Source organism: Myripristis murdjan, chromosome 19 (assembly GCF_902150065.1).
Source record: "Myripristis murdjan chromosome 19, fMyrMur1.1, whole genome shotgun sequence".
In the NCBI taxonomy this organism is placed as follows: Eukaryota; Metazoa; Chordata; class Actinopteri; order Holocentriformes; family Holocentridae; genus Myripristis; species Myripristis murdjan.
The window spans coordinates 8,734,842-8,752,236 of NC_043998.1; the positions used below are offsets into that span (position 1 = coordinate 8,734,842).

At 42.9% G+C, this 17,395-nt stretch overlaps 1 protein-coding gene across 1 annotated transcript in view; it reads left to right on the plus strand.

The window, feature by feature from the left end:
• Nucleotides 1-1,128: 1,128 nt before the first annotated feature.
• The window catches only part of nrg3b (neuregulin 3b), a 197,534-nt gene continuing 181,267 nt past the window's right edge, over nucleotides 1,129-17,395 (plus strand). The window contains exon 1 of the mRNA XM_030078026.1: nucleotides 1,129-2,307. Coding sequence (XP_029933886.1) covers nucleotides 1,461-2,307 — 847 coding nt within the window. The 5' untranslated portion in view covers nucleotides 1,129-1,460. The remainder of the gene's footprint in view (nucleotides 2,308-17,395) is intronic.

Genomic DNA, 17,395 nt, shown 5'->3' on the forward strand with positions numbered 1-17,395 from the left:
ACGCACGGAGTCGTGGGAGAGATGGGGCAGTCACTACTCGTCACTTTGGAGTATTGAGGACAGCGGTGAACCGGAGGAGAGCGCCCGGATAGGATAGGAGCCGTGAAACCCACATCACTCACCGCGGAATTGAGCAAGTCCCCCTCCCTCTCCTCTCCTCCCTCCCTCCTCCCTCTCCCTAGTCTGCAGCCTCCAAGAACAGCCGCCGCATCATTTTTTCAGAGCAGCACCCTCCCCTCCCTCCCTCTCTGTTGCTCTCTGTCGTAGACTCTCCATCTCCCTTTCTGCTGCTTGCACCACTGTGGGAATGCAGCGAAGGTAAACGAGTCGCAGAGGCCTGATTTTTTTTCTCCTCCTCAATATCGGATCTATCATCATAATGACGGTCTGCAGACAGACAGCTGGAGACACACTGCTGTCAGTCCGGGAAATCTGAGGTGGTGGAGGGGGGTGATCGGGATAGGGATTGGACCAGGATCAGTTGGATTTAGCCCGCCACCCCCAACACCACCACCACCCATCTCATTGGCAGATCACATCAGATCCCTTTGCGCGCTGTCTCGCTTCAGTTTCGGCGGCTTTCACCGGCTTTCTCCGTACTGGATTACCGACAGAAACTGCCGGAGCAGCCAAATTGTGGTCGGACATGGAGAAGTGAGGGCAGCCTCAGGGTAACTTGAAGTACAAAGACACCTGCAAGAGAAAAAAGAAGCTCTCTGTTGAAATTTAAGAAAAGGTAAAATGAGATGAATTATGGGTTACTCCCAATGAAATAAGAGGGGCTGAAGGAATAGAGGGAATTTCTTTGGATTTTATTAAAGACCCAAAGTGCGGCTGAAAATCAAGCAATTGAGTGTGGAGAAGGGTTCTGCCCTAGCCTGGCTTGTTTTAATCCCCGAATACACACACTCACACAACTGACACACGCACATGGATTTACAGCTCCAGTCTGAAGCTCGCCACGCAGTGGATCGATATTCTTCTACCTTCTTTTTGCATCGGCTTTTTTAACAAGGGAGTGAAACATCCTGGGATTTATCAACGCTTCGCTACCGCTGAACTACAGTGAGGCGCCCCCCCCCCGCCCCGCGTCGCTCCCTCACCTGTCCATAACCTGTGCTGCTTGTGTTGAAGTGTGTGTGTGTGTGTGTGTGCCTGTGCTTGTGCGTGTGTGTGTTTGGTTTGCTGTCCGCCAGAGGGAGTGTATATTGCTTGTATATGCATTTGAGTGCTCTGCCAGCATCTAATTAGTTGTACTTGACTGTGAGTGATTGTGTGTGCTTGTGCGTGCACATTACTTAATATATATGTATGCATGTAGGTACATAGGCATTTTGTGGTTGCTTATTTAAGATGCCCAGTGTTTGTTCTGCACCACATTCCCTTCCTTGTACATGCCCTTTTGTCATTTGGCCTCCTGTCTGACCTCCCTAACCCCTTAAAAGAGAAAAAGCCCTGGCATGATGAGTGAGCGCTCTGGTGCAAGCACTCTAGCAGCCATGACGCTGGAGGAGCCAGGGGGCGAACAGGCTTCTCCCCGTGCCGCTGGCCCTCTACGCTGCGGCCCATGTGCCGTGTGGCCTCGCCAGCAGACCTGGCTGTGTGCCGTGCCCCTAGTAATGGGCTTTGTGGGACTGGGACTCAGTCTCATGCTGCTGAAATGGATTGTGGTGGGATCTGTCCAGGACTATGTTCCCACTGACCTGGTGGATCCTAAAGGTAGCATTGGACAGGACCCTATATTTCTCTCCAAACCCAGTGCCATGCCCAAGGGGCCTGACATTTCCACCGCCACCTCTACTTCAGCTGCCACGACCACAGCAATGGTGTCGACTACCACCCCGCTAGCTGCTGATGGTACGGCCCCAGCGCCGAGAACTCGATCTGGGCCACCAGCCAACCACTCGGCCAATGGCAGCACTGCCAATGGAGACGGTAACCGTGCCCCACACCTCCATAACCGCGTTGGCACCCACATTAGCGGGACTGCAGGCACTGCCACCACCACTCGTGCCACCCGGCTCACCCCACCACCCAGCGGTAAGGAGGTTACCCCACGCACTGTCAGAAAAAGTAGCAGCTCCAGTAATGGACGTAATGCACCCTCCAACGCAAAGCCAGGCCAGACTTCTGCTACGACTGTCAGCACCACAACATCCACCACGACAACTACTACTGTGAAGATCGCCACCAAAGTGCAGCCACCCACCTCCCAGCCATCCGTCCCAGCCAAGCCAACTTCACGCTGGAACCATGGGCGTTCAGCCAAGGGCCCCGCCACACGCCCACACCACCGCTTCCGAACACGTAAGTCCAGTTTCTTTTTGGTTTATGGGATTGGGCATGTTGGTTTGCAATGGTATATGTGTGTGTGTGTGTGTGTGCACATTATGGTCATGTGTGAAACTTGGGATGAGTGTTTAACAAGAGTGCTTTGCTTGGCCACTTTGGCAGAAATAACAGTATATGGATCTAGCTGCTAATATATTACTTTACCTCTGAGAAGAAAAACAACAACAACAACAACAACAACATGCTTTTTACATCAAATGCTTTGATATGACCCATGTTGTGAGAATATAGCGTAAATGATTTCCTGTTATATCTGCATACTCATAATGTTAATAGTATTCATTAGCACTGGCAGATATCAGGCAATATTGTCAGTATTTTCAGCCTCTCTCATCTTTATCGGTGACTTGTGCATTAATCTGATATGGATCTCAACCCCTGTGGACATTTTTTTCTTTTTTTCGTGCACTGGGGTTTAAGTATCATTAACAAAAGGGCTCCATCTCTTAGAATTTATTTTGTTTTGTGTACTTGAGTCGGGATGTTAAAGCTTTGTGATGTGTGCTGCGACCAAAGGACGAAGAACCAGTTTACAGGAGCTGGTGAGGTGTCGAGGTGGGAGAGAGGATAGCTCTCACCTCCTGTCTGGAAGATTCACATATACCAGGGCCACACATCCCATTTTAAATGAGAGGATAGTGGGAGCACAGTGTTGCAGGTACAGCTTTTACACTGCAGCCCTGGGAGAGGGAAAGGAGAGAGAAAAAGAGAAGGCTCATCAGAAAGAAAGGAAGATGGATAGGGGGATGAAAATAAGGTAGGCAGGAAGGGACAACTGGATGTAGATGAGGTAAGCAAAGGAGACAAAAAGGGAAAAAAAATACTTTGAAAAAGAGCATAAAGCTGACGAGAGCCAGGGGATGGAGTGGGAAAGCAGAGAATGCAGGAAGCATAACAAAGAACGAGAATGAAGAGTGGGAGCTCTGAGTAGAGAGAGATGGCAGATGGAGTGGGCTAAGTGAGGGAAAGGCTTGAGGGAGATAGAGAGAATAAAGCAGGGGAGCTGTGAATTTTGCATATTTAGTATTGTGTAAAAAAGGAACGCTCCCTGATTATTTATGCCACAAGGGACATGTATTTTAACATCAGGCATTTTTTTTTTAGATATGCGGATGGGGGGGTAGGTGAGTGTAATCTTGAGTATTGACTATGCTTGTGACTAATTATTAATGGAGTGTCTTTGTAACACTCTCTTCTCCAACTAATTCTGACATGCTGGAATATGGCATTTTGGCGGATTTGACTTAATAAGTGTCACTGGGTTATGATTAATGTTTATGCATGAGGACACTGTATTCACCTTAACTTGTCTCACTGGGATTCAGAGATAAATAAGCTTGAATTGATCAACATGCTGTTGCATAAATAGTTAAGGGATTGCACTGGGGAAATAAATTGTTGCAAATGGCTAATGTCTGTTCTTTCTGGCAAATTGCTCTTTAATCGTCACAAATAGCTGGAGGGCACTGACAAAGAATTGGGAAATGGGTTGAAAACATCCTGTGTCATTCCTCCACATTTTACAATCGGTGGAAACTGGTGTGAATCATATATCTGGACAGCAGCTCTGATTGACCTCATATTCCCTTCTCGTCCATCTTTTGGACTTCTCAATGCTGTTGATTCCTTATGGGTAGATATCCCAAGCATTTATCAGGTGAATGATCTGTTTCTTTACCTTTGGCGAAAATATTTTCAGGATGACTTGCTTCAGCTCAATACTAAACCACATATACAGCGTACAGGAATGCATGGCTTTGATGTTATTAACTTAAGGACATTGCCATTTATGTCATTTAAAACTCAGCTGCCAGACAGTTTCATTGGTCAGCTTCCTCTTGTGATTTTCTGTGAGCATGTGTGTGTGTATAAAAGGGTGCTGCTTGAAAAGCTCAAGTGTTCTCCAACTGTCTTCCGTTAATAAAAGCTTTCAAACATGCAAGTAATCATCGGTGGAGGTTGATGTTGTTGACAATTCTTCAGCCTACAAGGTGACATCATGCAGAGTGGGCTGACGTTCGGCCCACTCATAAAATCTTTATCCTTCCATTTGGTAAATATCTGTCAGGCAATAGGTGGCCGTTGACAGGCGAGAAAAATAAACCTCTGCTATGTTCAGTGAGGTGAAGTTCCAGTGTATCGAGTCTGACTGACTTTTATCAAGGTATCAGTAAACTGGGTGTTTCCGAAATGGACATGGCAACTTAACAAGAACACAAGCCGGAAACTTTCCCGAAATCCTTTGAACTTGAGATCTGCGGAAACTGATGACAGCTTTAAGCTCTGCTCCCTTTTCCTGTTTGCCATGTCACCATGGCAGCAGGCAAGTATTATTAGAGCTCTTTGGCAAGCTTAGGTTACATCTGATGATGTCAGTGACAATAATAAAGGCTCCAGTAAAAAATCATGATATTTAAAGACACACAGATCCAATGGCTCTGCACAGACAATACGTACAGTTGATTGAAAAAAAAAAAATCCTGCATATACAATATACAGGCAAATCACAACTTGTAACATTTTAAACACTAATGTAACATTTATAAGTAAGGAGGGTCAGGTTAATAACTAAATACTTGGCCACAAAATTATTGGGTAGGGAATATGTATAGGTGTTGACCTTTAGTCTAGCAGTCCAGTGTTCGCTTTGACTGTGCTATAAATTCACTCTTCTGGAGTCCAGAAACTGCAAACTAAATTGATGAGAGTGATATCATTTCTGAAGTAGAGTTTCATTATAATTCCTGGAAATTTTTTTTTTAACCTTGTTTTCTGGTGTGGTATTCTCATTTTGAGTTGCATATCCTAAATACTGAAATCAGATGTTAGGCAGCACTCCCCCTCGAGCATATTGAGTTTTTTTGAGCATATTGAGGTTTTGTGGTAGCCTTTTAGTGTGTGTTGTGTCCATTTCAGAAAACACCTGCCTTTAAATCTAAGAAATATAATTTGTTTTTGCCATTTCTGAAAATGAAATTGCATAGACTTTTTAAGACAAGTCATGTAAAAAATCAAGGGCCCTCAAACATATTTACCATTTGGTAAAATCAGTTCTGATGTATTTACTGTATTGCCTTTAACCCATCCAGGAATATTAACAGTTTCTACCCATTTTACTATAGGAGTTTTGATAAATCATGATGTCTTTCTATTGGCCTGTTTAACTTGTTTTATTTTATCACCATAGACATGCTAATTTAATGTTTTTCTACTGGGCAAAAGTGAAGACTAGGCTGCTACTTATTGCATATTGGCTGCTAAAATTATTAAAACAAGCTGACAGATAAGCTCGGTGTGAATATGCAGATTGGCCTAATACCACCATATACTCACTGTAAGCAATCTGCGAGCTAATGGATAGCTTTAGATGAAACCTTAAGTGAATTTACTTTGTAATTTAAATTTTTTGTTAAAAAAAGAAAAGAAAAACAAAAAGACAAAGAAAATCAATGTTGGAATCAAACACATTGGCTTGCTTATATCATAACCAATTTACTATTAGGGCCTATGATTGCACAGGAGACTTATATCATTTCCCCCCTAAATACTGTGCTACAAGGTTTGCTTTGTACCTCCTTAAGAGGAAATACCATGCATCCAAAACACACTAAATCAACTGAGGCACATTATACAACCGTATTTTTTTAGAAACCCCATCCCAATGCGTGCACAAAGAGGCACTTAATGACAAAGATAAGTGTGAGGTCTGCATACTGATGCATGCTGCTTTGGTTTTGAATACTCTTTGCACAGACTCAACCCTGAAACAGAGCCTTTTTGTCTTCCTGTAGCTCACTGGCTGAAGTTGTGTATGTACCATTTGAAGAAAAACACATTATACCACTAAAGCGCAGGGTCAGAGATCTTGGCAAGAGCCATGTTTGATTGAATTCAAAAGCTGGAATTAGTACAATCTCTCAATCTCTCTGTGTCTCAGAAGTGTTTTTGAAGCTTAATTCCTGAATTTGTGGCAAAACCAAGGCTGCACATCTACTGGTTTGTGAAGAACTTTGTCGTAGTGAAGTCAGGGCTCTGTGGTGGTATTGGCTTCTTATTGCTGTGTAGTCTTTGATATTATGGCTGTCAATTGAAATGTGCTCTGTTAATTGGAAATTTTGTCTGTTTACATAACCCTACATAACTGTTTGCAGCATTTATGTATGACAGTATATTGCAAACATGACACCAACACATTAAGTATTCCTTGGACCACAGCACTACCTTTTATTAAAGTAACTGTGGGGTTTATGCATTGCAGACATTTTCAAAAGCTTCGCTGCATTTAGCTTCATTTAATTTCAAGTTGTGCAATGTGATGTATTCATCATCATGTAACGATACACAGAATGCCTTGGTTGATGATGAAACGCTCTGTAAAACATTTCAGGTGCATTCATCTCCATCCCCGGCCAAGTGCTCTCATGTTTAAAGAGAAGCCGTGTGCTAATGCAGTTATGCTGTTTGTTCTAGTGTTTCAGCTAAGCTGGGCTGCATATGGGAGACAGTAACATGATTTTAATATCACTCAACTCACTCCCATCGCCCCCGCTATCTGAACGAAATCTAAATGAATCTATGTCTGTGTCCTGGAGGAAAGACAAGCTCTATCTGTTGGGTAACCCATAATATTTTACCCACTCCTTCTGCTGTTCCTGTGCTGTCTCTCTCCCTCTCCCCATGGTTATTGTGTCTCTTCTTTATGTCATTGTATTCCTCTTTCTATTTTTGCTTCCCTTTTGAGCTTTCTATTTCCTTCGTTCTTTAGCTCCTCAGCTCACATTCATGAGCATATAGACACACACAGGAAAAGTAGCACACTTGTGCATACCAAGATAAGCAAGTGTGTACACACAAATAATTTATTAACAGTGCTTTCACATTTGAAGCTATTATATTTCGTATCCCAGTCTGCACCCTCAAGCCCCACGGGTGCACGGTCAGGGACCTAGCAGGTGGATGAAGCAGTACACAATGAATGTGTTAGGGAAAAGCATGGGATAATATGTTAGCTGGGGGCCTGTTCCCCTCTTTGAGAAGCTGGGGATCTTCCTTGGTGATATGTGATTGTAATTCCATGCACATCCTCCAGTTGTGAAGTCACAAGGCAGTCAGCTATCGTAGCAAAGCAGATTTATTTTCCAGATAGGAGAACACAGGGGAACAACGTAGAGAAGGAAAGGCGGCCGTTGTCTCTGATGTCATAGGGAAAGAACACAGCTGATGCTTTTCCTGACACGCAAGCCCCTGTTTTTTGTCCCTGACTATACATGAAGCCTGCACAAAGTACTACTGTAGGGCCAGTGGAGCGTGTAAGGGGGATTAAAAACAAAGATATAAATCCATTTTGTCTCTCTCTCTCTCCAGGGAGGTCAGGCTCAGATTTGCCAGGCTGCCTCTGAGGCCCCTCTGTCTTTCCCCAGACATGCTCTGCTTATTCAGAGGGACTGGCCCAAGCAGGGTTGCCACTGAACAGTGGGGCTTGTGCAGCTTTAGTGATCTACAAATATCCTTCTAGTTGGGAGGCAAGCTTTCATGTCTCAGTTTCTATCATTTTTATGCTCCAAGTTATTGAAGAACATTTCAGCCCAAATTATTTTTTCATGTTTCTCCACAGTCCGTCCTCCTGGTCTTACAAAGTGACTTGCTGCTTAGCATGATGATGCACTTTGATGAGAACACACTGAGTGATACTTTTTGTCTTTTTCTTTTTTGAGACTCATTATTTATTTTACTCTGTGGAAACTGTTCCCTTAGTAAATCAAAGGAGAGTGTTTTTTGTTGTCAAGGTAGGGACATCATATTGTTAGCATTGCTAGTGGATGCACAATGGCTGAATTTAAATCAGAGTGGTACCTTTTAAGGGCATGAACTAGTCCTTTAAATTGGCCACTAGATGTGATGCAAATGGATGCACTGTTATTTTTTGCATATGAAAATGAGGAAAACTATATAGCATGTAGCAACACTGGGTCCACCACAGATACTTGACCCTGACAGGCACCAATTACAACATTAAATACATTCATACATTCAGTAGGGTAAGCCTGCAGGCGGTTTGTCCTCAGTGACAGCACAGTGAATGCTTGAAATTTTGTGGGAATTGCTCCCATGCCCTTTCCACTGCTGGTGCCATACTCTACGCAGTGAACCTCACAGAATCAATAAGGTAGAGAGTGGGAGGCAGTCAAGGTTGAGCAGGGCTACGAGAGAGAGCGAGAGAGCGGAAGGACACAAAGAGGGTATGTTGGATATTTAGGAAAAAAGCATCGGGGTGAAGACTGTCAAAAACCCAGAGAGAAACCAGGGGTAAGTATCCAGCTGGAAAGCCAAAGGCACAGCAATAGAAAGTCAGTGAATGAACCGGCGCTGTTCATTTTACACATCTCTGTCCAGCACTCTGCCCATTCTATTATTATCGCTCTCATTTTAATGTGGATTGTCCTTAAGCTGTGATCCATATTCGATTTTTTTTTTCAGTGCAATCATGTCACCAGACTGTCTGCATGATGTATCCTACAAACCACTGAATCAGCAGGCTATGTAATTTAAGAGTGCATTATATCAGAAGTTATACTGTGTATACATACGTTGTAGTCCACCATTAGTGTCTGTATCTATGGAATCTTGTGCTTTGTTTTCTGGCATAAAGGTAATGAAGAAAGCATTTCCAGCTCTTCACTGACTCCTGGATTATCTTTCCGCCATGTAACAAGAAGATGGGTAGCAGTATCACTTCCGCATATCAGTATTTAGCATGCCACAGTGTGCATAGTAATGCCTTTGAAGATGCTAGAGAGAAAGAGGCTAGCACATGCACTGTGTGCTAAAGGGTTTGGACACACCGAGGTGAAATTGCTACCCAAATTCTCATTACAGCGAAGTAACCTGATCAAAGAGCTTATTTGTACTCCTTTATTTTCTATTCTACTGTAGTTCTGAAGTACCGAGTTTCTTTTCAATATGATTCCTTCTCCAACCAAGACTGATGTCTAAAATTACAAATCAGGGTGTCTGTTACAGACTGTATGTATGTATGTATGCATGTACATGGTTACCAGTAAAACTAAAACTAAGTCTCCGCTATAATGTAATAGATATCGCATGGAGTGAATCTGATGCTTTTATGTGACATCTGACTCTCAAGGTGGGAGTCAAGGGACTCATATTGGTGGAGGAGAAACTCGCCTAAGTACTGAGGCCATCTTAGAACTTCCTAATGTCACCGTGTGATTTATGTGGACAAAATGTCCACCGGGAAGTAGTGGAGAGAAGAAGAGGTAGAGCAGTTGGCAGGGGGCAGGGGCTGAAATATTAATGCATGGGTAGGGAAACATGTGGAATCTGTGTTGCCGGAAGTGTGAATAATTGATGAAGCTTCCCTTTTATAAAGTGCTTGAGATGTCCCATGCTTGGTAGTCGAATGCCAGTAACATGGTATAGGATTTTACTTTACTGCAGTTCCCCTCCACAGTCTGACGTCCAGAGGCAGAGGCACCGATAGTGAGAGGACACTTTTCACAACACTAGATGTCCCTAAACGAAATCTCAACATTGTCAGATTCACAGTCGGCTTTTTTCATTTTTTTTTTTTTTTTTGGCACATCTCTTATATGTGGCAATCCCCCCTGCTGACTTAATGGTTAGTAATGTCTCCACAGAGAAATAAAGGTGTTCTTAGCCCTAAGGAAAGAAATAATCCTAATTGAAAGTAAACAGTGGGATCATTATTGTCTCTGAACATGCCTCCTCCGCATTATATCTTTTCATATTGGAAGAAATGGAGGGTAGAGGACAATTTTAAAGCCTGAGTTCAGCGGTGGTGATGTGTGTGTGTGTGTGTGTGTGTGTGTGTGTGTTGGGAGTACATGATGAGTAATTCTTTTTTTATCCCATTCTGTCATGCCTGCTTACACAAAAGCATGCCACGATGCCTTTGCACTTTTTTCAAATGGGTACCCAATGTCGGCCTGCCACTAATATCATCCCGTTCGTTCGTTCATTCATTCATTCATTCACATGCAGAGAATACGGTGACTTGACAATAGCTCAGGGGGCAATGAGATATATCATGACAGTATTGCATGTGGCTGTGGCACTGCAGAGAGGATTATGGTGCATCATATCTGATCTGAGACTGTTAGATCCCAATATTGAATTACGGACCCTCAGGGGTCTCTGGTTCCGTTATCAATTTGCAAACGGATAAAGTGGGGGGCGGGGGGTGGGAGGTCTGGGGCGAGGGGGGGGAGCCGGATTTGTGGCTTTGTAGCGGGTTTTGGTGGGTTGTTACGAATCTAATAACCAGCCAATTTTTGTCCAAGGGACCACAAGTGGCAACTCGACTGCCATGCCATGTCCTATTTAGGTCTTGTGGAGCTTGAGTCCCCCCCCCCTATTCAGTTGGATATGAGGTTCCATTTTGGAGGGATTACAGCTGTAGTGGCTGCATAAAGCCTTCATTAACCATTTATAACTTATTTATGGCCCACAAATCCTTTAAGGCTTCACACTCTTTGTTGGCTTATAAAAGGGATGCCCAGCTCAGTAAAGTGTCAATGCAACGACTGATATGAAACACTGTGAAGTGATATGATATGATATATGATATGATATGATGAGATATGATATATTTTGAAGTTATTTAAAGTTACATCACTTATATTTATCTGCATGACCAATGCATACTAAAATGTATATTCAAATAAGAATTCTTACAAAAAATTACCTTACACTCCACATTCCATATTCCTAAGGCAATTTGAAATGCAGTCATACTAAAGGTAGTCTTTAATTTGCATATATTTCATTGGCATGAATATTAGACCCCAACCCAAAGTGTGATTTTGTTAGCACTGCATTAATTCCTCTGAATTTATGTATGGCTAGACTTACGCTTTTTGTGGCAGCAGGGAAAAGAGGTTTAAGGCACGACTTCAAACTGAGGTGTGCGCCTCATGTAGAACGTGTTTTCTCACTAGCCCTGCTTAGCATGTAGCATCTGGGTACATGACGAGCCTGCAGGGAAGTGTGGATTGCGGAGGTTGCAGCAGTCGGATTGATTCACTGCAATGTGTGGCCTGCTGCCACCCCCAGTGACGGGAAATGTGCCATGGAGCCCCGGTTGAGATGGAGAGGCTCTGTTGTGGTGTGTGGAGGTGGGGGTGGAGATGGAGGTCACCTCTCTCTCTCTTTCTCTCCTCCCTCCCACTGTCATCCATGTCTCTATACTTAGTTTCTCCATTTTCCCCCCCGCTTGTCCTTTTTTAAACACACCTTTCTGCCTTTATCTCTTTACCCTCCTCCGTTTCTTTTACTTTGCGGGGGTTTCTTTACACACCGCACACTGCTGACACTATGGATAATGGCCAATGAATTCTCTTATCTTATGAGTATACTGAAAAAGATACTCGAGAGCATCATTCCACATTCACCGCCACCACCTCCTCCTCCTCGTCCTCGTCCTCCTCCTCCTCCAAAGAATTCATAGGTGTAACATTCTTTGTCATTGCTCTTCATGACACCTCAGTGCCTTGCATAATAATTTCCATTCATGTCTTTTCACACCTTATTATACATGTCAAATGGGATGATCACACATGAATAGTGGTCCAGGGTCATTTTTTTCCCTTTACATCTGTTATTTTCTAGAGCATTACATGATGATATTAATGTAAAATTTGTCAGATGAAATACATTTTGACCTGGGTTCACGGATTAAGCAACAGTTTATCTGGTTGTTTGGGATAGAGGGTTACATATTCATAAGTGCATGTAAGATAGTATATCAGATTAATCAACATTCACTGATGGTGATGGCACAATGCCCTTTGCTTAGTTATAGCAGATGACATTATTTTCAAATATTATATCAAAAGCTGCAGATGTGCTGACCTCAACACTGATGAAGTGAGACAGACAGACAGAGAGAACAAGAGTAGAGAGGAGTATGGAGACAGGGATTGAGCAAGGTCCTCTCATGTTATTTTTCCTAGGGGTGTGCACAGCCCGTCTCATGTGGTAATCCATGCATGGTAAAACCTTATCCATGGGGATAATGTCAACTCACTCCCGAAGATAACAAGACAAAAGCCCCTGCCTCGCGCTCACTCCAGAGTGTGTTTCATATTCCTCTAATCTGCTATCTAACATGGCTCTCCTCTGTAGATTTGTTGCCTGAGCTTGCTGATTAACACACACAAACACACACGTGCGCGCTTCGGACTGTGGTGCTTTCCACAGTTGCTTCTTGCTGAAAGAAACTAATACTCAAAAACAAGGCTGATGTAATTTCAGCAGGACCAGGTGACCGGTTTGGGGGATTTTGTTTGAGTAAACACAATTTGTTGAACGTATATCGCTGAAAAATGCCAGTTACAGTGCATAAGTGGCATGGGATATTGTGCCAATTTCTCACACAAACTCTTGTCTGGAAATTGTAGAGCACCTCAGTTGTTACGCTACATCAGCACTGGAGGCGTCAGAGAGTAAACTAATTTGCCAGCCTTTATGGCAGCCAGAGTTCAATATCATTATCAGCCTATTACTGGCAAGGACTGAAGTGTGCCAGATGTTTTTAATATGTAGAAGGTTTGATTACACATGGCAAGTTGATTGAGCAGATGTAAGTGGAAAGTCACATGGCCCACTGTGGTGGTTAGCTAATTGCTTGAAGTCAAACTCAGTAAAGGTATGTATGAGTGAGTCTTACCGTTCTGGCATGTGTAAAGGAGCAGTGTCAATGTCAAATAGAATAATAAAAGGAACAAAATCCTGCAGGGACTTTGGCAAAATGTGGCCAAAGAGACCCAAAGCTGAAAGCTGAGTCTTCACCAAAATGGACGGACATGCATCGCATTCACAGACCTGTCAGACAACATGATGAATTATATATTGAAAGTTCCCCCCCTGAACATGCAGGCAGACACATCTCTCTCTTTCTCTCGTTTCCATCTGATGTGCTGCATTGAATCATTGATAGGACATCCTCAACAACGGTGCTACTCTCCATAAAACACCTGTCACAAGCAGGCTGAATGGAATACACCCAGAGCAATACGTGGAAACTCTTTTGATCTATTGAATGGTTAGTATGCAGAAAAATGTTGCATACTAGTCCTGCTGGATACAAACAGTGGCAAGGTCAGGCTGTACACTTGCAGTACCTGTCAAAACACTTTACAGCTGGGGCTTTCAGAACGATAGCTCGAATACTTGGCTATTGTTAATGAATTACTGCAGATCATGATATAGCCTCTACTGCTCATAACAAAGTGTGTGTCCAATTCCCAGCTTGCAACAAAATAATAACCATCAGTGAAAACTAGCAACATACATTTTCAATGCCATCATAGTTCTTGATGAAAGAGTGCCAAGAACAAAGTGACATTTTCCCTAATTGGCATTTTATACTGTAGTATGTCTTCTCTTGTGATGTGCCAATAATTACCAAGAAGATGGAAACACCGAAGCACACTGTGTATTTTTCCATCACAGCTGTTAATGGAGTGAAATCACAGTGGAACGTAGACACTGCCGTTCTAGGCACTAATATGCGCTCCTCTCTCTGCCATCAAGTATACCCTTTGATCCCTGCTGGAGTCTGGGGTGCCTCAGGGATGTGATAGAATAATTTATTACAGTTGTGGGAAAGCAGTTGGTGGGGTCGTCTCAGTCAGTGTGTTTTGCCCTTACTCCCTCATAGTAACATTAGCTTTAATAAAGCTTAGGCTGAGTAGCCAAGGCGATGTTGCATGTTGCTACCCTTGACTCATTGGGTTTACTGACTGCATTCACTAACTCTCTCTCTTTTTTTCATTTCTGATTCTGCTTCTTCTTTTTGCTCTATTTATGTGATTCATGTGTGTGTGTGGTGGGGGAGGTTTCTAGACTGACATTCTAGTCACAGAGAGTGTCTGTTGCTCTTAAGAGAATAATGAAGATTAAGCTGAGATCGGGTAGTGGGAACATTGGAGGGTCAGTGTGTAAGTTCAATGAATGGAAGGGAGGAAGGAAGAAAGGTGAGATAGATTGAGGTAAGAATAAATGGATTTCCCATTTCTTGGAAGTGGAATCCATCTGATTAGAAGGACCCAGAGACCTGGCACATTTCTCTCTGAGAGGCCAGGTCAAGGCTTGACCAGATAAGAAAATCAGGTAGAAGACACTGCTTGTGTTTTCTTCAGAGGTAGCATGCAGGTTGCAGAGGGTTTGTGCGATTGGATTTTACGTTGTTGCATTTTCATCCAAAAAAATAAATAAATAAATAAAAAAAAATAGCAATATTCACCACGATCATCCACTCTGAAAGGTATCACATTTTTAAAGTTAAAGCTGCATTGCTTGAGTTTAGTTTTGAGCTCAGTGTTAAAAGATAACAACAGGGTAATTGTACTTTTTTCCTGTCACCACTGAGGCCCATTAAACCCACCAGAATACGTGCCACAGTTTGATGCAACTACTTTCTGTTTTATTGCACATTTAACTTACCCCCCAGAAATAATAGGCTCCTATTCTTTAAAAAAATCATTTTAAAATAGTTCAGAGAGACATACTGCTGCTGTTATTAACATAATCCATCACACCGGAGGGCACATGTATAGCAGTTTTCCCAAACGTGACTTTCATGCAGCTAATTTTTGTGTGACTATTTTCACTTTTTCCATCGCTGCACACTGTTACATCTGGTGGCAGTAAAGACACAAAATAGAACTTAAGGCAGATTCTAGCTGGGGAAACGCAGATCTCTTCACATTCAGTTCCAGCCAAATGGAAGTGCTTTTAATACAACGATGATTGTGACTTTATAAAATCAGGATAGAAAAAATACAATACGTGTTATGTAAAATGGATTACATTCATCAAGACAGCAGCATGCCTCTGTGAATTGTTTTAATGTATTTTCTGAAAAAAAAAAAAAAAAAAAGTGATGACTTCTGGGAGGTATGGCAAGCCTGCAGTAGCACAGACAGCGGTAGCTTGTGACAAATATATCACTGAATTGCGTCTTTTCAGGGGCCTTACTTGCGACTGCAAAATAAATAAATAAATTAATAAAACACTGGCATTATCCTTTAAATAGAAATTGTTGCCAAACAGTTACCTGTTAGTCATCACAATCCACTCCAAAAGCCTTTTTTCTCCTCTCATATTCTCCGGTTTGCTATGCCAATATGCACTGTGGAGTGTACATCTAGCAATGGGAAACGTATTATTATATGCAATTGCCGCAATATAATGAAGCGAAAGTGAGTAATGTGGGAGGATGTAACAAGTAAACACTAGGTTTTAGTTGTCATGTAAGTAATATTGCTCCCCATCCCCCTCTCCCCATCCACAAAACCATCCGCCTCCCTTCCCTCCCCTCAACATATAAGCCTGTACTTTTGCTTTAGGTCAAACCTAGGGCAAGGCCATCAAACACTGGGCAGAAGTCAGAAAATAGACCCATACTTGTGCTTTGGTAATCCACAACAGCTGGTGTGTGTGTGTATGCTGTATGTTGTGTGAGTGTGTTTGTGTGTATGGAGAGAGAGAGTGAGATAGAGGGGAGCGAGCTAGGCCAGATGGGTCCAGCTGTGGATCTGGTGGCCTAGATAAAGGCTAGATGGTCGCCACCACCTTCATGGAGTGCCAGCAGAAAATTTAGAGTAGGCGTCGGAGCTCAAAGGCTCAGTGGACCCAAACTGTCAGGTTAGGCACAGCAGCTGCTTTCTTCACTAGAGGTGTGGTAAACCTCATTTCCTTCATCAGACAGTGTTTCCCCCCCTAACTGCATTAGCTGATGAAGCCAATCTGAAGAAGGATGAGGTAATGTATCACCTCTCTGAAGCCTCTGACACTGACAGTGACAGCTGCAGTTTAGGCTAAACTTAGAAGCCGCCAGCACCTCACACCTGTACCACTGAGGTGTCTTTGAAATTTGGCACTGAAAAATATCATCTTCTTACCAAATGATTTAGACACATAAGGAGTTTTAATATCTTGTTAAAAAAAAAAAAGTCGGTCAGTGGTATTAGATAATTTCACTTGTTTCTAATGGTGTTTCAATTTTTCTGGAAAACAAGCATAAATATGTTGAAACAAGACAGAACAGGGCAGGCAAGCCCACTAGTATTCCAGAAAATGACACTTAATTCAAGATTAATTCAATTTTCATTCAGTTAGCATTCCAAACAAGTGTGATTATCTCATTCCATTGGCGGATTATTTTTTTCTGTTGTTTTGAGAGAAACAAGATTTGTGCACTGAAAATGAGACTTATTAGGATTTTATTTATTTATTTATTTATTTATTTTATTTTTTTCTGTGAGCATTTTTAGCTTTAGCCTTTAAAATTTGCTCAGACATGCTGACCAGTGAGGCCACTGCAGAATACGCCACCCCACAACCGGCTTCCACAGAAATGCTCATACGGCTGAGGTGGGAAAGACGGTGTAGAGCCTGAAGAGAAGAAGAGGTAGCCAGCCTCTGTCCTTTTCCAGGGAACTCTAGGACAGCGAGAGCCTTCACCAGCGCCCCAGGGAGAGGAAAGACAGATTAATGCAGAGGCCTTTAATATTTCAGATGAAAACGTATTACTGCTCTCTCGCTCTTTCTTCTCTCTCTCTCTCTCTCTCTCTCTCTCTCTCTCTCTCTCTCTCTCTCTCTCTCTCTCTGTGGCTCAGAGAAGTGGGCATGTCCTTTGCTGTCTCCCTCCCTCTCCCGCTATCTCTCTTTCTGTCTAGCATGAGTGTGTTTTGCTGAGGGAAAGATTCCCCTGTCTAAAGCGTCTCCGGCTACTCATTGTGACAGCAACTGGTTGGGCAGCCAGAGACAAATCTATATAAATGTAGGCATGTAGCGTATGTTTCCATGAGTGTGCATGCCTATGGTGGTGTGCACCCCTGCAGTATGTGTAACTCTCTGTGTCTCTTGACCTTGTGGTACACTCATCAGTCCATCAGTGCCAACATGTTGTAACTATACATCCACATGAGATGAGATATAGTTGTGTTCACTCGTGTCTTATTTCTGTCAAGAAAACGTCTCCGAGCAACACCACGTC